Source organism: Vitis riparia, chromosome 12 (genome assembly GCF_004353265.1).
Source record: "Vitis riparia cultivar Riparia Gloire de Montpellier isolate 1030 chromosome 12, EGFV_Vit.rip_1.0, whole genome shotgun sequence".
In the NCBI taxonomy this organism is placed as follows: domain Eukaryota; kingdom Viridiplantae; phylum Streptophyta; class Magnoliopsida; order Vitales; family Vitaceae; genus Vitis; species Vitis riparia.
In genome coordinates, this window is record NC_048442.1 from 12,222,441 (window position 1) to 12,241,352 (window position 18,912).

Consider the following 18,912-nt stretch of genomic DNA (forward strand, 5'->3'; position numbering starts at 1 on the left):
AAAACAAATAAAGATCTAATAAGAAAAAAATCCCAACAAGAACAATGTGTCACCCCATCTTAGGATTGGTGTCACATGCATATGTGCCTCTAAAATATAAGACGAGGTTGAGAAATTATCTAGAATAAATAATGTAGATGTGATGAGTTTTCATGAATCTCTGCCCTATTTCTACCATGAAAATGAAGAAACATCTTACAACATAGGAAAATAGAAAAAAAAATATTGCAAGGAAAAAGAAATAAGTTTAGCATTTTCTTGAAGGATAGGCATTGGTCAAACCTTTCCTCTAGAGTTGTTTTTCTTTTAAATTTAGGCTTGAAAAATGTAAAATGTAAAATGTTCAAAGAATAAGTAATTGTTAGTGAATATTAGATAAACTAGTAGAGCTTAATGAAGATTTGGGAATAAGTATTAGAGATTAGCAAAAATACTAAAGTTGAGTGAGGATAAGGAAAGTCAAAGTAATTTAAAAGCAAGATTTATGATTGTTTAATTCATTAATAAAATTTTAAATCAAAAACTAAAATAGATTGTGACCATCCTTAGAATATCCGAACAACAAAGTTGATCCCTTTCTGGATCATTTTTCATGCTCAATAATAAAAGCAAATGATGAAATGATTTTCAAATGCTTTTTGTTATTTACTAATTCTTCAATACATCAATACTAGACAACCTCCTTAACATTAATAACAAATATATTTTTAGCTTTATATCTTTTTCATTTAACAACAACGGTCATTGAAGATGCCATCCTCCTTGACACGACTATACAAAATTTAATTACATTATATCTTGCAAGGCTATTTTTTCTAACTTCTACTTTTTGTAATTAATCTATTGTTAACATTTAGTTCTCGACTAAATGAACATCAATAATATTTTTCATTACTTCTTTCTTATTTGTAGCTTAAGGTCAATTGTTTGTCTTAACATGCCTAGCTTCCCTAGTGAACTAGACCCTTGGGGCAAGCCAAATTTTAGGAGAAAAAAAAAAGGTGAGCTTTTGAAAGTCTTGTTTTACATCAAAAGCGATGAACAATGGAAACATTTTTTTTTAGTTTCATGCAACTAACTTTATCTTTCTTTGTTTAATTGTTTTATTAAAAATTCTAATGGGGTTGTAATTTGCAAAGAAACTTTACATCATCTTTTGTAGATGATGAACTTCTTAGGATAATAGGATTTAGAGATGATGAAACTTCTTGGGGTTGTAATTTTTTTTCCTTTGAATGTCCATGGGACTTGTCTTGCATAGGTCAGTTCTATGCATGTATATTTTCCTTAATCAAACCAAGCCTAAAACATGTCTAAAATTGATCATATAATTTTTGTTACAACTATATGTTATGCTAAATATTAATAAGTATTTGAAGTTTTGGTTTTGATATATAATAGTGGTAGTGATGATGAAACTAACATGTTAATAAGATGCATCTTCAAATATCAAGTATAGACTAGCTTCTATTTTTTCTTCTTCCTCTTCTTTGTGTACTTCTCAATTCAGGCACACCAAATTCGCTTTGATTTTCACAAAGGGATAGCTAAGCATATTTACATGAATTTTGATGGGACAAGATGGAAACAACCTATCTCTATTGATGATGAAAACTACTTGATTGAAATCTTTTATTCATGTAAAACCAAAATGCTTGCAACTTCAGCTTCAAAATGCAAAGACAAAGCTAAGTCCTTCTCCAATTGAATCTTCTCAACAAGGTTGAAATCTTCATTGATGTTTTCATGCTAAACCTTTATATGAGGATAACATGATAAAAAATTTATATATATATATAATATATATATATATATATATATATATATATATATATATAAAGCCAAAAATATTTGGTGGGTGGATATTGATGAAATTATATTTCACTTAAATTTATAACCTATAAACCCATTTAGGTTTCTTTATATAAATTTATTTGTTATGGTATTGATTTAGAAATGTCGATTATGCAACCTTATGATGGATATTTTAATGATTTCATAAAAATCAGAAACAGTTACCAACATGAGAGAAACTCTAATAGTCAAGATGAAGCTACTATTGTACCAATTTAAAGAAACACCAACTTCAGAATCATATGATTGACAAAGTAAACTATAAGAAATCTTGAATATGAGACATAACCAAGAAGTTCTTCACACAACCATTTGTCATTGACTTTGACTTTTGATATTTGATTTCATTTATCACATAACTAAAGCACTTACTAACTGTGAAAACCCGTTTCCCATCATTAGTTTTATGTTCTTTTGTAATATCAATCACTTTTCATAAGCCATTTTGACAAGGTTTTATATAAAATTGTAGATTTGGTTACAAAGTTCAAGTTTTTATTATTGAATTTCATGCATCTAATTTGGTAGGTCATCAATTGTTGGGATACAGTCCTTGAAAGAATGACATGATGTATTTATGAGTTTTTAGATTCACTTTACTATCTCACTTTTACATTATGTTTTATTTTATCATTCAGGACTACATCATTTGTAATATACATGATTTAGGTGCATTAAGAGTTGCATAGAAAATCGAAGTCATGGTTCCTTGTATTTTGATGAGTAGTTAGCACCTAGTTCATGGACTTAAGCAATTCATTTGAGGTTTTAATGCATTACCTCCTAATTAGATAAATGACTTGTCTTTGTCATTAGATAAGTTTCTTATACTGAGTGCACTAGTGTGTATGGTTACACATTAGACAAGACCTATGATGCATTGTGATGTTGATTATTGAGTAGTCATGATTTCACCAAGCTACTATGTCGGATAGTCTCTCAACCATGATAGAATATTGAGATAGTGTTAAGGTCTTTATATTCCCTATGGATTGGGTCACTATTGATTAGGGTAGGTAGCAATAGGTATTCTTAAGATAAACACCATGATATCTCATAGGTTTGAGATAGTGTGTCCTCTTAATTATCTTAAGGACTTGTAATCATGAAATCTATAGTCATAGTAATTCTTTTAGTAGAGATTGACATATGCTTTTTATGAGATAGAGTATATCAATTAATCAAGTAATATGAGGATTTGGGACTCAAGGATGGTAGAGGTAATCTTGAGAGGGTGATAACTTTCACTACATTAGATTATAAGCATCGGTTCAAACTCCAATGGATAGTAGGTCACAAACTCAAGGAATTTATTAAATTAAATTTAATCAATTTTCATCCTAATGTAATGTCATAGATTATTGGAGCACAATTGACTTTCTTTAATGGATATTGAATCAACTTTAGAATAAGATTCTAAGAGACTAAGTATTTTCCTATGGGTCTTAGTGATCCCCACTTGAGCTCATAGTCTTTGTTGGCACAAAGTTTTAAGGCTTTATGGAGAATTGATCATTTATATGTGTAAGGACATTTTGGTAAAAATGATGGATTGCTTAAGAATTTATGATTAATTAGTTTGAGTTTTTCTAGATTAGATTAATTAATTAATAATTTAACTTCAATATGAAACTAATTTACAATCATTAAAATTATACATCTAATTTAATTTGTCATTATTCTTAAACTTTATAAGTAATATTACTAATTGAAATTAAAATTAAAATTGAATTATGCATATATATGATATTAATTACACAAATCACTATAATTTAACCTCAATATGAAATTGATTTACAATTATTAAAATTAAAATCTAAGTTAATTTACTATTATTCTTAAACTCTATAACAAACATTACTAATTGAAATTGAAATTTATTAAAATTAATTTGACATTAGTATTAAAATTAACAAAATTAGACCATTAATTTATTTTCTTTAAAATTATTGAAAAATATTAATTAGATAATATCAATTAAACTATTGCATGTTTCATAATATAATATTAATATATTACTAACTAAAAATAAAATTGAAATATGCATATATAAAAGTACAATTTACTATAACATACCTTAGTTAGCCTTGAATTGGAATTAATTCACAAATTCAACACCAAATTCCCAAAATTAAAGAATTTTGAGAGAAATCACAAATAAATATTGGAGCAATACAAGATCAAGAAGCTTTCAATTCACTTGTGTATGAAATGGAATGAAATTTAGGTATTTATAGAAATTTTTTTGGTCAAACTAGCCTTAGATGGTCAAAAAAACCATTGCAATTAAATTCTAACCGTTTGATCAAAATTTGGATGAAATACGACCATTAAATTTTCATCTAACCATTGGAAACTCTTCTTAAATGTTGGATCAAGTCAAGATTCATTTCCCAACCTTGGATCATAAATCTAACTGTTGAAGGCCTTCTAAAAAACACGAGTGAAATTCTAGCCATTGGATCACCTTGGGTGAAATCTAGACATTGATTGGAGAAGGGAGAAGCAATGGAAACATCGCCAACTTTTTGAGAAATATTTGTTGAAATATTGTCAATTTCCTGCAACCAACCCAATTCTTGGCGATGAATCGTCTATTTTATCAACCACACTGATATATTGCCTATATTATCCAAATTTTCCATCAATCGAGCTTTCAATGAGGAATTTCACTTCAAGGGTCTCTAATATCCAAAATATCAACGAAACACTAATATCCAAAATATTAGCGAAATATCAACAATATTTCATGGCATTTCAAACCTTGATCTTATCCCATCACCAACCAAACATGGGATAGGATATGATATCATTTCTCTTATCCTATTCCATGCTATATTTAGCCAATCAAACATAGCCTAAAAGTTTTTTCATGTACCTAACCTAATTCTAGGATAAGGAACGAAGAGATCTGGGTATCTCTACAAAGATCATAGGGTTTTCGAGATTTGCACCATTCTCTTCTTCGATTGGAATTTATTTAGTAACATTCGTTTCATAGGTAATATTTTTTAGCACCTAGATCTAGAGTGTTATTTTTTTTAATGCTTTCATTGACTAAATCTAGTGTCCTTAGGAAGATAGTTGCATACATCTAAATGATTCAGGACTTGGAATGAGTTTTTCCAATTATTCCAATATTTTACGAAACAAAGAGGATCAATCACCTTTAAGTCATGCATCAAGTTTTCAATACAACACCTTCAACAAAAGTTGAAAAATAAGTTGAAGGGATAAATTACACAACCTAGTAGATAATGATTTTATATTGAAATTTAAGTTATAAAGTGACAAGTAATGTATTCAATAAGTATGTACAATTAGTAGCATAACATTTCAAATCATATGGTATCAATTACAACACCATAAGCATCATCAACCAAGGAAATTCAAATACACCAATCTCACAATAGCATTGGCCATTTAAACGTGTATTTTAGGGACATATATCTATGCCTCGACTATATCCTAAATAAGATCTTCCAAACCAATGCTAAAATCAGTTTTCTTTCTTCTTCTTTTTTTTTTTTTTTTTTTTTGAAGTGCTCTCACCCAACAATCATAAGGCCACCCTTTCCTTGGTGTCCATCTCTATTTTTCTTTTTTTCTTTTTTTTTCTTTTTTCCAATTCTAACTTGTGTTCATTACCAATGAGTACTCACAATTTGCAATGTTGTTCATGTCCTAATAAAAGTTAACCACAAACATTATATTCAAGTATTTCGAAAAATATACAAATAACTAACCGCAGGTAAGACTCATGGGTGTTTCAAATACAATATATATACATATATATGGATTTTGTTTATTGTCCATAGTCGACTGTTTACAATAGGTGGGGGCGATGAGCTTGGCTCTCATCCAGGGCTATTCCTCCGCGGAAGAAGAAGAAAATGATAGATTTTCGCAAAATTCATCGGAAGAAGACGACCAAAACGACGTCGCTTACGCCCCTTTGAGTCGTCCGATTGGAGACAAACCCTCGTTCGATTTCCCCACAGCCTCCTCCGGATCTGCTCTTCCTTCTGCATTCGATGCATTCTCCGAAGTAATTTTTTTCCAAATTCTGTATTGCTACCCCTTTTGGATGCTGAGAAAATGGAAGAAAATAGAAAACCTAAATGATTGCGCCTGCTCTTCTTCAACCTTTATGTTTCCTAGGTCGTAAATAATGAAAATTTCGGACTCGGAATCTTAATTTTCTTTGTTTTCCCTTTTCTTTAGGAGGAAATTTTCATTATACTTTCTGGGTTTCTTTTCTTTTCCAACGTTTCCTTAGCAGCCGAATGAGAATTTTTATTACTGTTTGATGTTTTATTTTCTCTTCTCCGTATTTTCTGAGCAATGAAGTGAGAATTTTTCCATGCCTTTTTAAGCGACAAATTGAATTTTGATTACAGCTTCTTGGTTCCTTTCATTTGCCCATGTTTTCTCAGCAACCAAATGGGAATTTTCATCGCAATTTCCTGATTTCTTTTCTGGTACCATGTATTTCCAGCAAACAAGTGGAAATTTTGATTAAAACTTCCCCTTTTAGTCCAAAGTTCTTTCATATTTGATTGGAGATTTTATTAGACCTTGGAATCAATGTGGTTGGTTCATTTCCTACCTATTTTTGAGTTAGAAATTTTATTTTTTATTTTTTGGTTTTTGGAGATTTCAGGACCGCCGGATTTCCTGAACAATTGTGTCCAAGAGCAGGCTTCAGCTGAAGATGTAGAAAGGCAGCGACGGCGGCATGGTGGCTGGAAAAACCGTTCTGAGAAGGAATTACCCGCCGGTAAAGTGTCAATATAAATGTTAATATTATGCTATTTTATTTTGATTGATTTTAGAAATTCTGTTGGATTGTGGGACATTCAGGTTTGCTTGGTTTTGAAAATTTGAATGGTGGACATGTTTGTTTCTGGATTGGTTTCTATTGTTAAATTTCTTGTTTCTTGAAACTTTTATATATAAGTTTTAGGGTTTTAAGGCTATGTTTGATTCTAGCAAAATACCAAGGTTATATTTGGTTCTTAGAAAGTTTGAGGGAAAATTTAAGGAGAAGAAAATAGAGAGGGAAAGTGGAAGGAAAGAAGAACTAAAAGAAAATAAAAAATAGGTTCAAAGTCAATAAATTATTTTTTTAATATCTCAAATAGTTTAAACAGTTTTTTAAGTTATCATCTTTTTAAGGCAAGTCTTGAAGAGTTCTTATATATGAAAGTTACTATCATTTTCTATTTTTGAAAATAAAAAACAAGGTGTGTATACAAGCAAGCACTAATTATGTTTTTGTGTCATTTTTCATTTTCTCTATTTTCGACAACAAATTGTTGTCACTTCAGCCACCAAATGGTCCTTAATTTCTTGCAGAATATCGATAAATTTATAATTGCTTGATCTTTTTTGGTTTGTCAAATCAGTGGTGTGAGCATTTCTTGGTTGATCCTTCTATCTCAATGTACAACAAATTTAATATTTTATTAACACATGATTCTTTTAAATTTCTCTTAGTGTTCTTTATCTTTCAAAGAGAGCCCAAAATTAGCTGATTAAGTCACTTTTCTCACTTTCCCAGGATATTCTTGCTGTGTTTGATTCTAAGAAAGTACTAAAGAATGAAAAAAAATGTTAAAGAACATGATTTTCTCATGTTTGGTTTTATTGTAATGGAAAATGTAAAATAAGTGAAATGGGTTTGGAATAATATAAAAAAATAATTTATTGATTTAAATTTTTTTTTCTCACTTTTTCTTTCCTTTTACTTTTCCTCTCTATTTTTTTTTCCTCACATTTTCTCTTAAATCTTCTAGGAACCAACCATGACCTCTCAATTTATTGTCTCTAGCTTTGCCCCAGACTTTGTTGTTATAAGATTTAGCCGCATCTTGCTTCTCTAAATCGTTCTTTTGATTTAGAGGAAGTGATGACTGATGGTTTAGTGAACCATCTTTAATATTGTTGGATGATGTTACCTGGTTTCTGGGGCAGTTCTGTAAAGGTCTTGGATGAGTAGTCTAATTTATATTGATATTCATTTGGATAGCAAATTGAATATGGACCTAAGGTTTCCCATTCTAGGAAATTGAAAATCTTAGACTTGGTTCTCTAATGAATCAAAATATGTTGTTTGGATGGGTGGCATGAGCTAATGGAGTTAATAGAAATCCAATTCCAAGCTTGAACTTTGGATGCCTACATGATATCAGGATTTGAAAAGTGGTAACAATCATTGAAATATCAAGCCAAAGATATTCTGGTATTAAATAATGTTGTTTGGCTGATTTAGTTACCTGAACTTGGTACATGTAAAAAAATTGATCCTTTTAATTTCCTTGTGCCTTAGTTTACCTATCAAAAGAACCAAAAATGAAAAATCTATAAACTTGCTTAAAAGGAAAGGAAATCCTAGGGGGTTGGGCTGTTAGACCAACGGTTCCCAAAATAGGTAGCACAAGATAGAGTACCTCTAGTTGGGGCATCGTTCACTCTACCTGGCTCCTCCTTAGATTTGGAAAAATTTAAACTTTCAATATTAGAAATGTTTTGCATGTTCTCTGCCAAATTAAGTGCTTGATTAGGATTTTTTCAATCTTTTCACCTTCTTGGTCTTGTTTGGTCCTATTTATTTATTTGGATAAGCTATGTTGCATGGTTGTGAGTATGATTGTCAGATACAGGTATGTGTCTAAGTGTCCGATCCTTCACCAATTTTAGGATATGAGGACTCGACTAAAAGATCTAGAAAGGGGCACAATTATAGGATACGACATAATAAATGAAAAATCAATTAAGAATAAATATGAAGTGAAGATATCATTTTTAAAAGCTGCGATCTTTTCCTTCTAATTTCTTTTTTTTTTTTTCCTCTTATCCTTCAATTTTTTTTTTCAATAATTCACTTTTCAATTAACTCTTCTTTTTTCTAATATGATTATTACTAATAAAGTTGAAAGAATAAAATGATATCAATGAAAGAAAATCAAACAGTCACATCTAAAGTAAAATAGGAGTGTCCTACAAGGATACTACACCCACACTCATGTCATTTTGTGTCAATACGGCTATTTTTGGTGAAATTGAAGGATCCACCTTTCATAGTGGATACGATGCTCTTATATAGTTATTAGATAATTTATTCCTTTTTTTTTCCAGAAGTCTCTAAATTTTAGTAGGAGATGAGTTTGACAACTGGGCCTTATGGAAAGTTTTCTATCTTCTTCATTTGCTTTTCTTCTTTATTTATTTATTTATTTTATGGTAAGCTGTCCATCCTGCTCTACAAATAACCAGCACCACTTAGTGCACTTTATTCTGAAGCCCTACCTTCAATCGGAAACCTTTTCCCTATTTTTACTCCATTACCAAACTCTTTAATCTTCTTCCTTGCTTGTCCAGAAATTCAACAAGCTTGTGAATTTAATTTCAATCCTTAAACCACTTAAAAGGACATAACCACTCATACCGCTATCTACTCATGAACTTTGTTTGCATCTACATCTCACACATACAACTGCAGTTCAAGCAGAATGTTATTTGGTTATAAGCAACCTTGCTCAACAGTTGAGGGATGTGCTACATCAAAGCCTTCAATATAATAAATCATACGCTATGGGGCTTTATGTCTGATTGAGATTTGGGGTGTTGGAAATTCAAATTATCATCAGATACCTTAAATCGATTATCTGTTCTAGAATTCTGAATCTCGGAAAATGTCATCAGATGCCTTAAATCAAATCATCTGTTCTAGAATTCTGAATCTCAGAAAGTGCACCATTCCCATTACTTTCCTTGTAAGTCATAAATTTGTCCACATGAGATGCAGTTGCTGCACAATCTTCTAACTCTTCTCTCACCAAATATTTCCTTTGTAATGGCAGAATTGATGGGATTCTTCAGTGTGGTGCATATTTCTGATAGCGTTGCTTCACCTGCTAATTTGTTGAAGGCATTCAAGCCGGGGAAAAAGATAAAGAAAAACACCAAAAAATAAAATCCATTGCCCAAACTAATTATGGCTTTTAAATTCCTAAGAATTATGTGTTTCAAACTATTGACCATATATTTTCGGTGTTGTGAGATAGATTCAGCTCTTATGCGCTTCTGTCTCAATTTATCGTTTTGTTCCTCTGTAAGAAAATGGTTTTTGTCTTGATTTAATGTTATCCCTTAGATCATGAGAAGTAACTTTAAAGTTGGATCTTATATTACTTAAGGTGCTGTTGTGAAATCCAAAGCCCAGCTAGTCGGAATCCATGAGAGAGTGAGAAGTGATATTGAGGGTAACCTTGCTCCAAAATCATCAGTTCAACCTCCAAAGGGTTCTTTGAGCACAACACAAGGGGAAGGGAAGCGGGTGGCAACTGCTGCTAATCCTAATGCAGAAGATGCTGCTGAACTTCTGAGGTACATCATCATTGCTTTTTTGTCAATGGGTAGCCCAAGTTAATGAACACAACCATCTATCTAGCTATTTATCAACCTATCAATCTCAATTCTGGTTTTGGTTGTAGGATGTGTATGCAGTGTGGAATACCCAAGACATACTCCAGTGCACGAGGAATGGTCTGCCCACAATGTGGGGATCGCCCACTTGAAGATGCAAATAAAGAGACTGACAAGAAGAAGGGATCAACCATCAAAGAAAAGGAGAAGAACAAGAGGATGAAGGGGCAGTCATCTCATGCTTCTTGGAAAAGTGAGACAGAGATGCATCTCCGGCAGCAGTATGATTAGCAGCAGAACCTAAAAGAGTAAGCTGGATCATGTAACATGTTTTAGGAATTTAGAAATAGGATTGGCAGAATCACCCATGTAGCTGAGTTGAATTAGCAGAACCCAAGTGCCCTAGGCACATATGTAATGTCTTTTAACGTTGTTGCCTTCTTTGTGTGGATTTTACTAAAATCTAAACTGGTGCTTTTTGTTGTTTTTTTTTTAATCATAGATCAACACTGATGTACAATCAAATTTTAGACATTGCTGCAGTTGAAGTTACCTTGCTTGATGATTGAGGACTTTGCAATTTGGTTAAACACCTAGAGGTGAAACAGTGCTTGGTCACCTAGAAAAGTTTGGGTACTCAATCTGTTTCGTGTTCTTCTTTTCTCCTTTTCTCCTTTTCTCCTTTTCTAGGAGTATGATCATGGTTAGTTAGGCATGTCTGTTTAAACTCTTTCCTCTTATGAATTATATTAGTCTATCAAAATAGGAATCAATGGGCTTCTAGGGTTGATTATTGAACACTTTTTACTGTTAATTAGCCATGTTATTGGGTAATGATACTCAGAAACTAAGGAGACTACTTTCTTCTGGTCCTCAACCCTAAGAATATTATTTTATAAGAGTTTTAAGGCGTGTTTGATACATGGAAATGAGGAATAGTAATAGACATCTTATTCTTTTTCTCATTCATTCTCATGTTTAAATAACGTAAAAAGTATAAGACAACACTCTATCCAAGGCTAATGTTATTACTGGTCTCAGGTATGTCTTGTTGTCAAAACTTGTCATAGGAAGATGATTGATCAATACCTAGAAATGCTAGATTGTTTAGTTAGAGAGTTAAATGAACTTAAGGCTATGTTTGATTTTTGAAAAATTTAAAGGAAAATGTAAGGAAAAGAAAATAAAGAGGAAAAATAAAATAAAGAAGTTTTTTTTATAAAAAAAAAAATTAAAGTCAATAAATTATGTTTACATGATATTTCAAAGTTATTTCACTTATTTTAATTCCTCCATATAAAAATTAAATAATTTGAAAATATATAAGTTTTTAACTTTTTTTAATTATATTTTATTTTCTTTCATATTTTACATGGTACAATCAAACATGAGAAAATAATTTTCTTTAACATTTTTTTCTTCTTTCCTTAGTATTTTATGAGAACCAAACTAACCTAATGAAATCAAAGGACCATTGTCAAGATTGTTTAGTTGAAGTTCAACCTCAAATGGTAGCCAATGCCAAGATTGGAGCTCAAATCCCCTCAATTGATTGACTATAGGTCAATATGCTCCTCAACCATCTATAAATCCACCTATTGATCTAATTTTCCAAGATTCTATGAAAACTTCAATTTTTTTTAGCTTAAAAACAATAGGGAAAACCTAAACAAACTCCTTATGATTTTGAAGACGTTTTATACATCAATTACAAAGGTGGTTTTCATTTTAAATTTTTTTTTATCCAATTTTGAAATTTAAGGTAAGTTTGAGTTCAATTAGATCAGTTTTGAATGTTTAAATAAATGATATGCAATCCTAACTTAGTATACCCATAATCTTACATAAATTAACCTAAAATTAATCTTGATAAATCTTCTTTTTTATTTCCTCTTCAGCTTCATATAGTTTTTTCTTGATTACTCCAAGGGAATCTTCTTGTCAATTACAATTAAAGATGAACTTTAGAATCAAGCCTTGTTTTTGTTATCCTCGTGATATGAAATTAACCAAACCTTAGTCCAATGCAAAAAACAAGGCAAATCATACGTATCTAGCTCATAAACATAGTAGAGTGATCTCCAACCTATAGAAATACAAGACTTCTATGACCAAGAACTAGAAGAAATAGTTAGTAAATTGTTGGAAACCTTAGACCTCTCCATTACCATACCTTGATCATATATGTGTATGCAAACTACCCTAGGCCTCTAGATCCTATGAAATGGAAGCAAAAAAAAAAAAAAAAGTCATATTTTTACAAATCTAGGATCAAAAGGAAAAGTATTAGAAAACTTTACCTTTGATTTGGATGTTCCTAAATCAATTTCACTCGATGAAAATGAAGAACAAAGAATCTGAAAGTCTCTAACACCTAAGATCTTTTGCCCAATGACTTGAACCATGATCTTGACATTCTAAAGTGTGGGCTTTGGATAGAGGAATCCTAAGTTTTCTCTCTTTAGAGGTGGAAGACGATTCTATCTCCAGCAATGAAGAAAACCCTAATCTCTAAAGGGGTATTTATAGGGTTTCCTACTAGGCTTAAGTGACTTGAGCCCACCAAATATTGGTCACTTAATTTAGCCTAAAATGAGTTTTAGTTGATTAATTAATCATATAAAGTCATCTAATTAATCAATTCGCTCAATCCAGATAACTTGTTCACCATCCCTTGTGTAGCCTTACACAATTACCAAAATGCCCTTATGCACAAGAGTAAACCAAGAGTCAATTTAACCCTCATAAACTATGTCATCATGGTATATGAGCTTAGAGAAGGAACCATTGGGGTCCATAGGAGTACTGGCTCCCTCAAAATCCAATTCTGAAGTGTATTCAACATTCAACTAAAGAGAATCAATTATACTCTAGCACTTTATATAAATAACAATGAGATGTACCTTGGGTCTATGACCTACTATCCACTACATGCAAACTTTCCATGAATTGGTGTCCATAATTTAATAAGATGGTGCTATCACCTATCAAGATTACCTCTCTAATATTTGAGTTACAGATTTCACTTATTATATGATCAATTGACATACTCTAGCTCCAAGGAACGTATGTCAAATTTTCATTAAAGAAAATGTTATGACCATAGTATTTTAAAGCATATGTCACCCAAGGGAACACACTGTCTCTATCCATGAGATATCATGATGCCTTCTTTTAGAATACTTTTCCATCATTTGTGACCCAATACATAGTGATATATGACTACCTTAGGATCTCATTCATAGGTCAAAGCCTCATGTTGACTTTGACACAAACTCAATATCCTCTCAAAGTTAAGGGTTCATACAGTATAGTAGCTTGGTGAATCATGACACTTAATAACCTTACGTCATGATTCACCATGGGTCCTATCCAATACGCATTACATACACTAGCACTCACCATGGGAAAACCATCTTAATAGCTAAGACAAGTCATCCCTCTAATTAGGAGGTAGTATACTACAGTTTCAGATGGATTTCCCAAATCCATTAACCGACTATGAACAACTCATCACTCTACAAGGAACCTATGATTTTGATCTTCTGTGCAACTCCTAATACACCCAAACTATGTATATAATGTGAGTGATGTGGGGCATGAATGCTCAAATAACCAATTAATGCAAATGGGATAATAAACGGAAACCAATAAACATAAATAAATAAGTTTATAAATGCATCTATATCTATTACATCATGTTATGCTTTCTAGGGCTTAATTCCAACATAAATATTGTATAAAAAAAATATCTAAGGGTCTATTTGGCCTTTTTTTTTTTTAAGAACTTGTTTTAAAAAAATATTTTTAAGTTTAAGAACAAAAAACAGTTTTTTGGTATTTTCTAAAAATAAAGGTGTTTTTTAAAAACATTTTTAAAGAACAAAAAAAAAAAATTGTTTGGATATTTTTTTTTTTAGTTTTTTTTTAATAATATTGTCTATTTTGATTTTATAAGATATTATTAATTTGATCTTTATAAGATTAATTAAATTTAATTCAAGTCTTATTAAAAATAAAAAATAAAAATTGTAATTTCAAATCGATCAACAAATAAATAGTTTTTATTAAAATGTGAATATTAATATTATAATAAAATCATAAAGTTATATATATTTTTAAAAATATATTATTTTAGTATATATTATGAAATATGAATATTAACATCTTCATAAAGGTATAATTGATTTTTTTTTTGGTTAATAATTTTTTATTTGAAATGTATTGAAAAAGAAAAAAAAATCATAATTTTCTAATATCGTATAAGCCAAGTTTTATTTAAAAACAAGAAAATTTTCAAATTTTTTAATACCTAAATAAGCCAAGCTTTATTATTATTATTATTATTATTATTATTATTATTATTATTATTATTATTATATATGCATATTTAATACTCAATTACAAACAAAATATTTTAGATTGGTTTTTATTAAGTCTATAATTAATTAGGTCAACTTTGTGAACTCTAAAAATTAGTAGATCCATTAAAGAATTCAAAGCATTCTTACTTGATTTGGTCTCATATGATTTAGAATCTATTTGCTTAGTAAGAAAATTTGAAAAAATATAGTTGTGCAGAAGAGAAACATTAAAGACACAACTTTTTATGAATCACAAATTACTTTGTTCTCAAGCCTTGAATCTCATTTGGTGTATGCAATTATTCCTAGGGCCACTAGATCCCTATGCATAACGGAAACAATAACATTCAAAACTTAATAGGAACTAGTATTACGGGTTAGGAGTGCTTATCGAAAATTCGGATGTTCCTAGAATTGATCCTTGCAATCAAGAACGTTGTCGAGTTCACTAGTAGTTGAAAGTCTTCTAAACCCACTAATCTTCCACCCAATCATTTGTCCTTGAGCCTTAGCATTGGATGGTGGAGATCTTTGAAGGTTGGAGGCTAGGATTCTCCATCTAAACATATAGGAAAAAATGGAAGAGACATTAGTCTAAAGCCCTAACCCTATGGGGGCATTTATAGACTTCCCTATACACTTAAGTGATTTGAGCTCACCTTAGGCTTGGGTAATTTAATCTAGTCTAAAAGGATTCTAATTAATTAATAATCCAATAGAAGACTAATTAATCAATTAGCCTAGTTTAGAGATATTGTTTAATAATTTTTGTGCAACCTTTCACAATCATCAAAACACCTTTATGTACATAAGTGAACTAAAAACCGATCCAACCCTCTTAAACCATATCATAAAGATATATGAGTTCGAGCAAGGACCATTAAGACCCACAAGGATGGTATCGATTCCCTTATAATTCAATTTTTAAATTGACTCAACATTCCACTATAGAGAGTTAATTGCACTTTATTAACTTGTGTATATTACAATGAAACACTAAGTGCTTGGGTCCATGACCTACCGTCCACTGTATATAGTCTACCCATAAACTAGTGTTTGTAATCTAATAAGATGAAGCTATTAGCCTCTTAAGATTACCTCTACCATTCTTAAGTTACAGATTCTCTTATTATATGATCAACTGACATATCCTAACTTGAAAGAGCATATGTAAAATTTCACTTAAGAATTTACTATTGTCATAGTTTGTTGACATCTTAGATCTATGCAACAGAAACAATATCAAACTCTTTTTAAGCTCAATAATAGCTTGTAGAGATGTTTGGGTAAATTGTACCTTAGCTCAAAATAAAACTTAATATGGAAACCAAGACAAGTATTTTTTTTTTTAATTTATCTAGGAAGAAGTTTAGCTCACCTTTCATAGCTGACGTTAGAGTCTTCTATGTGGGTGTTCATTTGAGACTTCTTTGACACTATTTAATCTCTCTCTAGTAGTCTTTTGACTCTAACAATCATGCATCCACGGTCTTTCAATCTCTTTGTCTTAATCTAAGTCCATTGTTTGGTTGTTTCTCCAACTTTCATTTGTGGATATCCTCATAGTAGAATGTTTATGGGATTTCCTATTGCTTTATGGAATTTGTTGTTTTTGGTTCCTAGTAATGCTAGATCTAGCCTTTTATTTGTTTATTGTGAGTGCATGCAACATATTTTTCATATCTCCAAAGTCCATGATGGCAAATCCTTGTGGCTTGGAATTCATTTCTATAGTAGTAGAACACCTTCTTGAGGTTTTAGATTAAGCCCTTGTAATGAGAGTTAAAGGAAAATTTTCCTTATTATATCTATTTTCATAGCTCCTAGAGCCTTTGTTTTCCATAGGTGGTATTCCATATTTATGCTTCTTAGCTTATGCTAGTAATCTATGTAGGTTTTTAGTCATGACCATCTTTGATACACTTTAGTTAGTTGCTTGGATAACATTTTTCCCATTTGCTAAACACTTTCTTCTTTTTATCATATTGCCATGGGTATGTTGGTGATAATTGCCTTAGATATTTATATTGATTGGCTAGTTTTGGGCTCCAAATGAGTTGATTTGATCTGTCATTGTTTATCTTTGTTTGGGAATATAAAGTGTTTGTTTGAGCACTCTTTGATTCACATCTCTACATATGTAGTAGGTTATATATCTCAATGTTCTCATTTTTCTTTACCACTTACTTGTGCATATTATGGATATGATATTGTCAATAAATGAACTTCCCTTTTACTTTTTCCTAGGATAAGAAAGGGGAGAAGGATATTTATTGTTGTTAAATTATTGCATTGTGATACTTGTTTTATGTTATACTCTAGTCTATGCGCAAGTGCTACTAATTGTGTACTTGTTGATCATTATTTGCAAGGTTAATGGTACCTAGTTTGTGAGGTTGATTAGGTGAGTACTCCTTGTATGAGAGTGGATGAGGTATGCTTGTACTTATTTGTGTTGTAAAGGGTTAGATTGTGAGCGTTTTAGCTAAGTTGACAATTATGAACAAAAATCCCTAAGTGTACTTTCAAACTTAGGTCTTCTGAGTTCTCCCTAAGACTACTTATCTAATGATGATGAAGGTGTTGAAAGTGTTTGAAAGTTTAGATATGCAATTGAGGTGGATGGATGAGATCGAATTAATCAGATTTTTCAAATTAATGGTTATCTTGGATATTTTTTAGAAAGAAACTTTGGGAGTAATTGGATAACTCTTTTTGGCTAAGTCTTTTATTTATTTATTTATTTATTATTATTATTATTATTATTATTATTTCTTTTATCCTTTTTCAAAATAGATCCAACCTTAAATAGGATCAATCCAACTTCACAATGTGAGATATTTCCAATTGTTGGATTGAGTTTTTTTCTCCCTACATAAACCCTAATTGTTGTTTTCAGGTTGGAGAACACTAGGCAACCATGACATACACTCCATTGAACTTCCCTTCCCTTTCAAGCATGGGTATGCTTGTCTTCCAAGAAAATCCAACTCATTTTGAACTTCAAAACAATTTTGATTAGATTTTATTTTAAAATGAGCTTGATTTGTTTGGCTCTTTCATTATTGTCTTTTGTTGTTATTAGATCATGGTAAAACTCATTTTCTTTTTTATTGGGATTCAAAAAGAGGTCAAGATCAAACTTAATGTAAACTCTAAGTATACTTTGGAAGATGTATAACTTAAGTTGAAAAGTACTACTCAAATAGTCTAAAAAGGATTGATGAACTTGCACTAGGTAAATCTTATAAGCCGCTTGTTTTTCATCTCTTTGGAGATTTTCTATATCAAGACTTGGTATTACTCTCTCTCCCCCTTTCTTCTTATTATTTCCTTGTGTTTATCTAGTTTTCAATAAGTTACACTGTTTTAATGAGTAGATTAGTTGAGAATTTGAGCTAATATTTGATTATTTAATCCTTTAAATGGTTTGATAATTTCTAGCTTGGTTTTTAAAATTAAAAGATATTTTAAGTTGTAATTAAAGTAGCTAAAAGTTGAGGTATATCTTGATTATGAAGTTTTTTTGTTACATTTGCATGTGAATTGCATTAATTTACTTGTTAGGAGTGTTGGTGTATCCTATTAAGTGTGAAGATTTGTTATTTGAGGACATAGCCGGCCAGAGGCAAATCCCAATTTGTTTTGAGAGGAAAGCTCAATCATTCAGGTAAATAGGGTTTTATTAAAATAAAAGTGTATCCATTCTTGCATGTGATTTGGCTAGTTTATTGAAAGTAACAGAAGGAGAAAAACATCAATGGTAATCAATGGTAAAAAATTTCGATGAGAAAGAATCATTACGAGCAAACCATATCAACTTCTTAAAAACACCTATTCACACCCTCTCCCTTCTCTAGGTCAATTCATCATTGAAATTCATCCAAAAGAGCTATGGGAAACAAAACAGTCACATTTTTTTTTATTTTACTTTTATGCATAAAAGCTGTTTAATTGAACTTTCATAATACTAATATTACCCCCGAAAAATTATAATTTTAACTTCAGCTTCATCTTCTAGCCTCCACTTAAAGTAAAGAACAATAAACCATCACAAAGAAAATGCTTGCAATAATACAACATAAGATGCTAATTGTCAATAGAAGCAAGTGGCTCTAGTATTGAATTAGGCACATAACCAGAATAACAGGTAAAATCATTTTGTCAATGAACTTTAATAACTGCAAAAATAAATCTCTGCAATGAAGGTTGCACTAAAAATTGAAACTAATACCCAATCTAATAAAGCAACTACTACCACAGA

At 30.8% G+C, this 18,912-nt stretch overlaps 1 protein-coding gene across 1 annotated transcript; it reads left to right on the forward strand.

Annotated features, from left to right (window-relative positions):
• The first annotated feature begins 5,658 nt into the window (after positions 1 to 5,658).
• On the forward strand, positions 5,659 to 10,849 carry LOC117927304. The gene is made up of 4 exons (XM_034846779.1): positions 5,659 to 5,902; positions 6,511 to 6,634; positions 10,056 to 10,245; positions 10,353 to 10,849. Exons 1-4 carry the CDS (start codon positions 5,699 to 5,701, stop codon positions 10,573 to 10,575), a joined length of 741 nt encoding a protein of 246 aa, XP_034702670.1. The 5' UTR covers positions 5,659 to 5,698; the 3' UTR covers positions 10,576 to 10,849.
• The last annotated feature ends 8,063 nt before the right edge of the window (positions 10,850 to 18,912 follow it).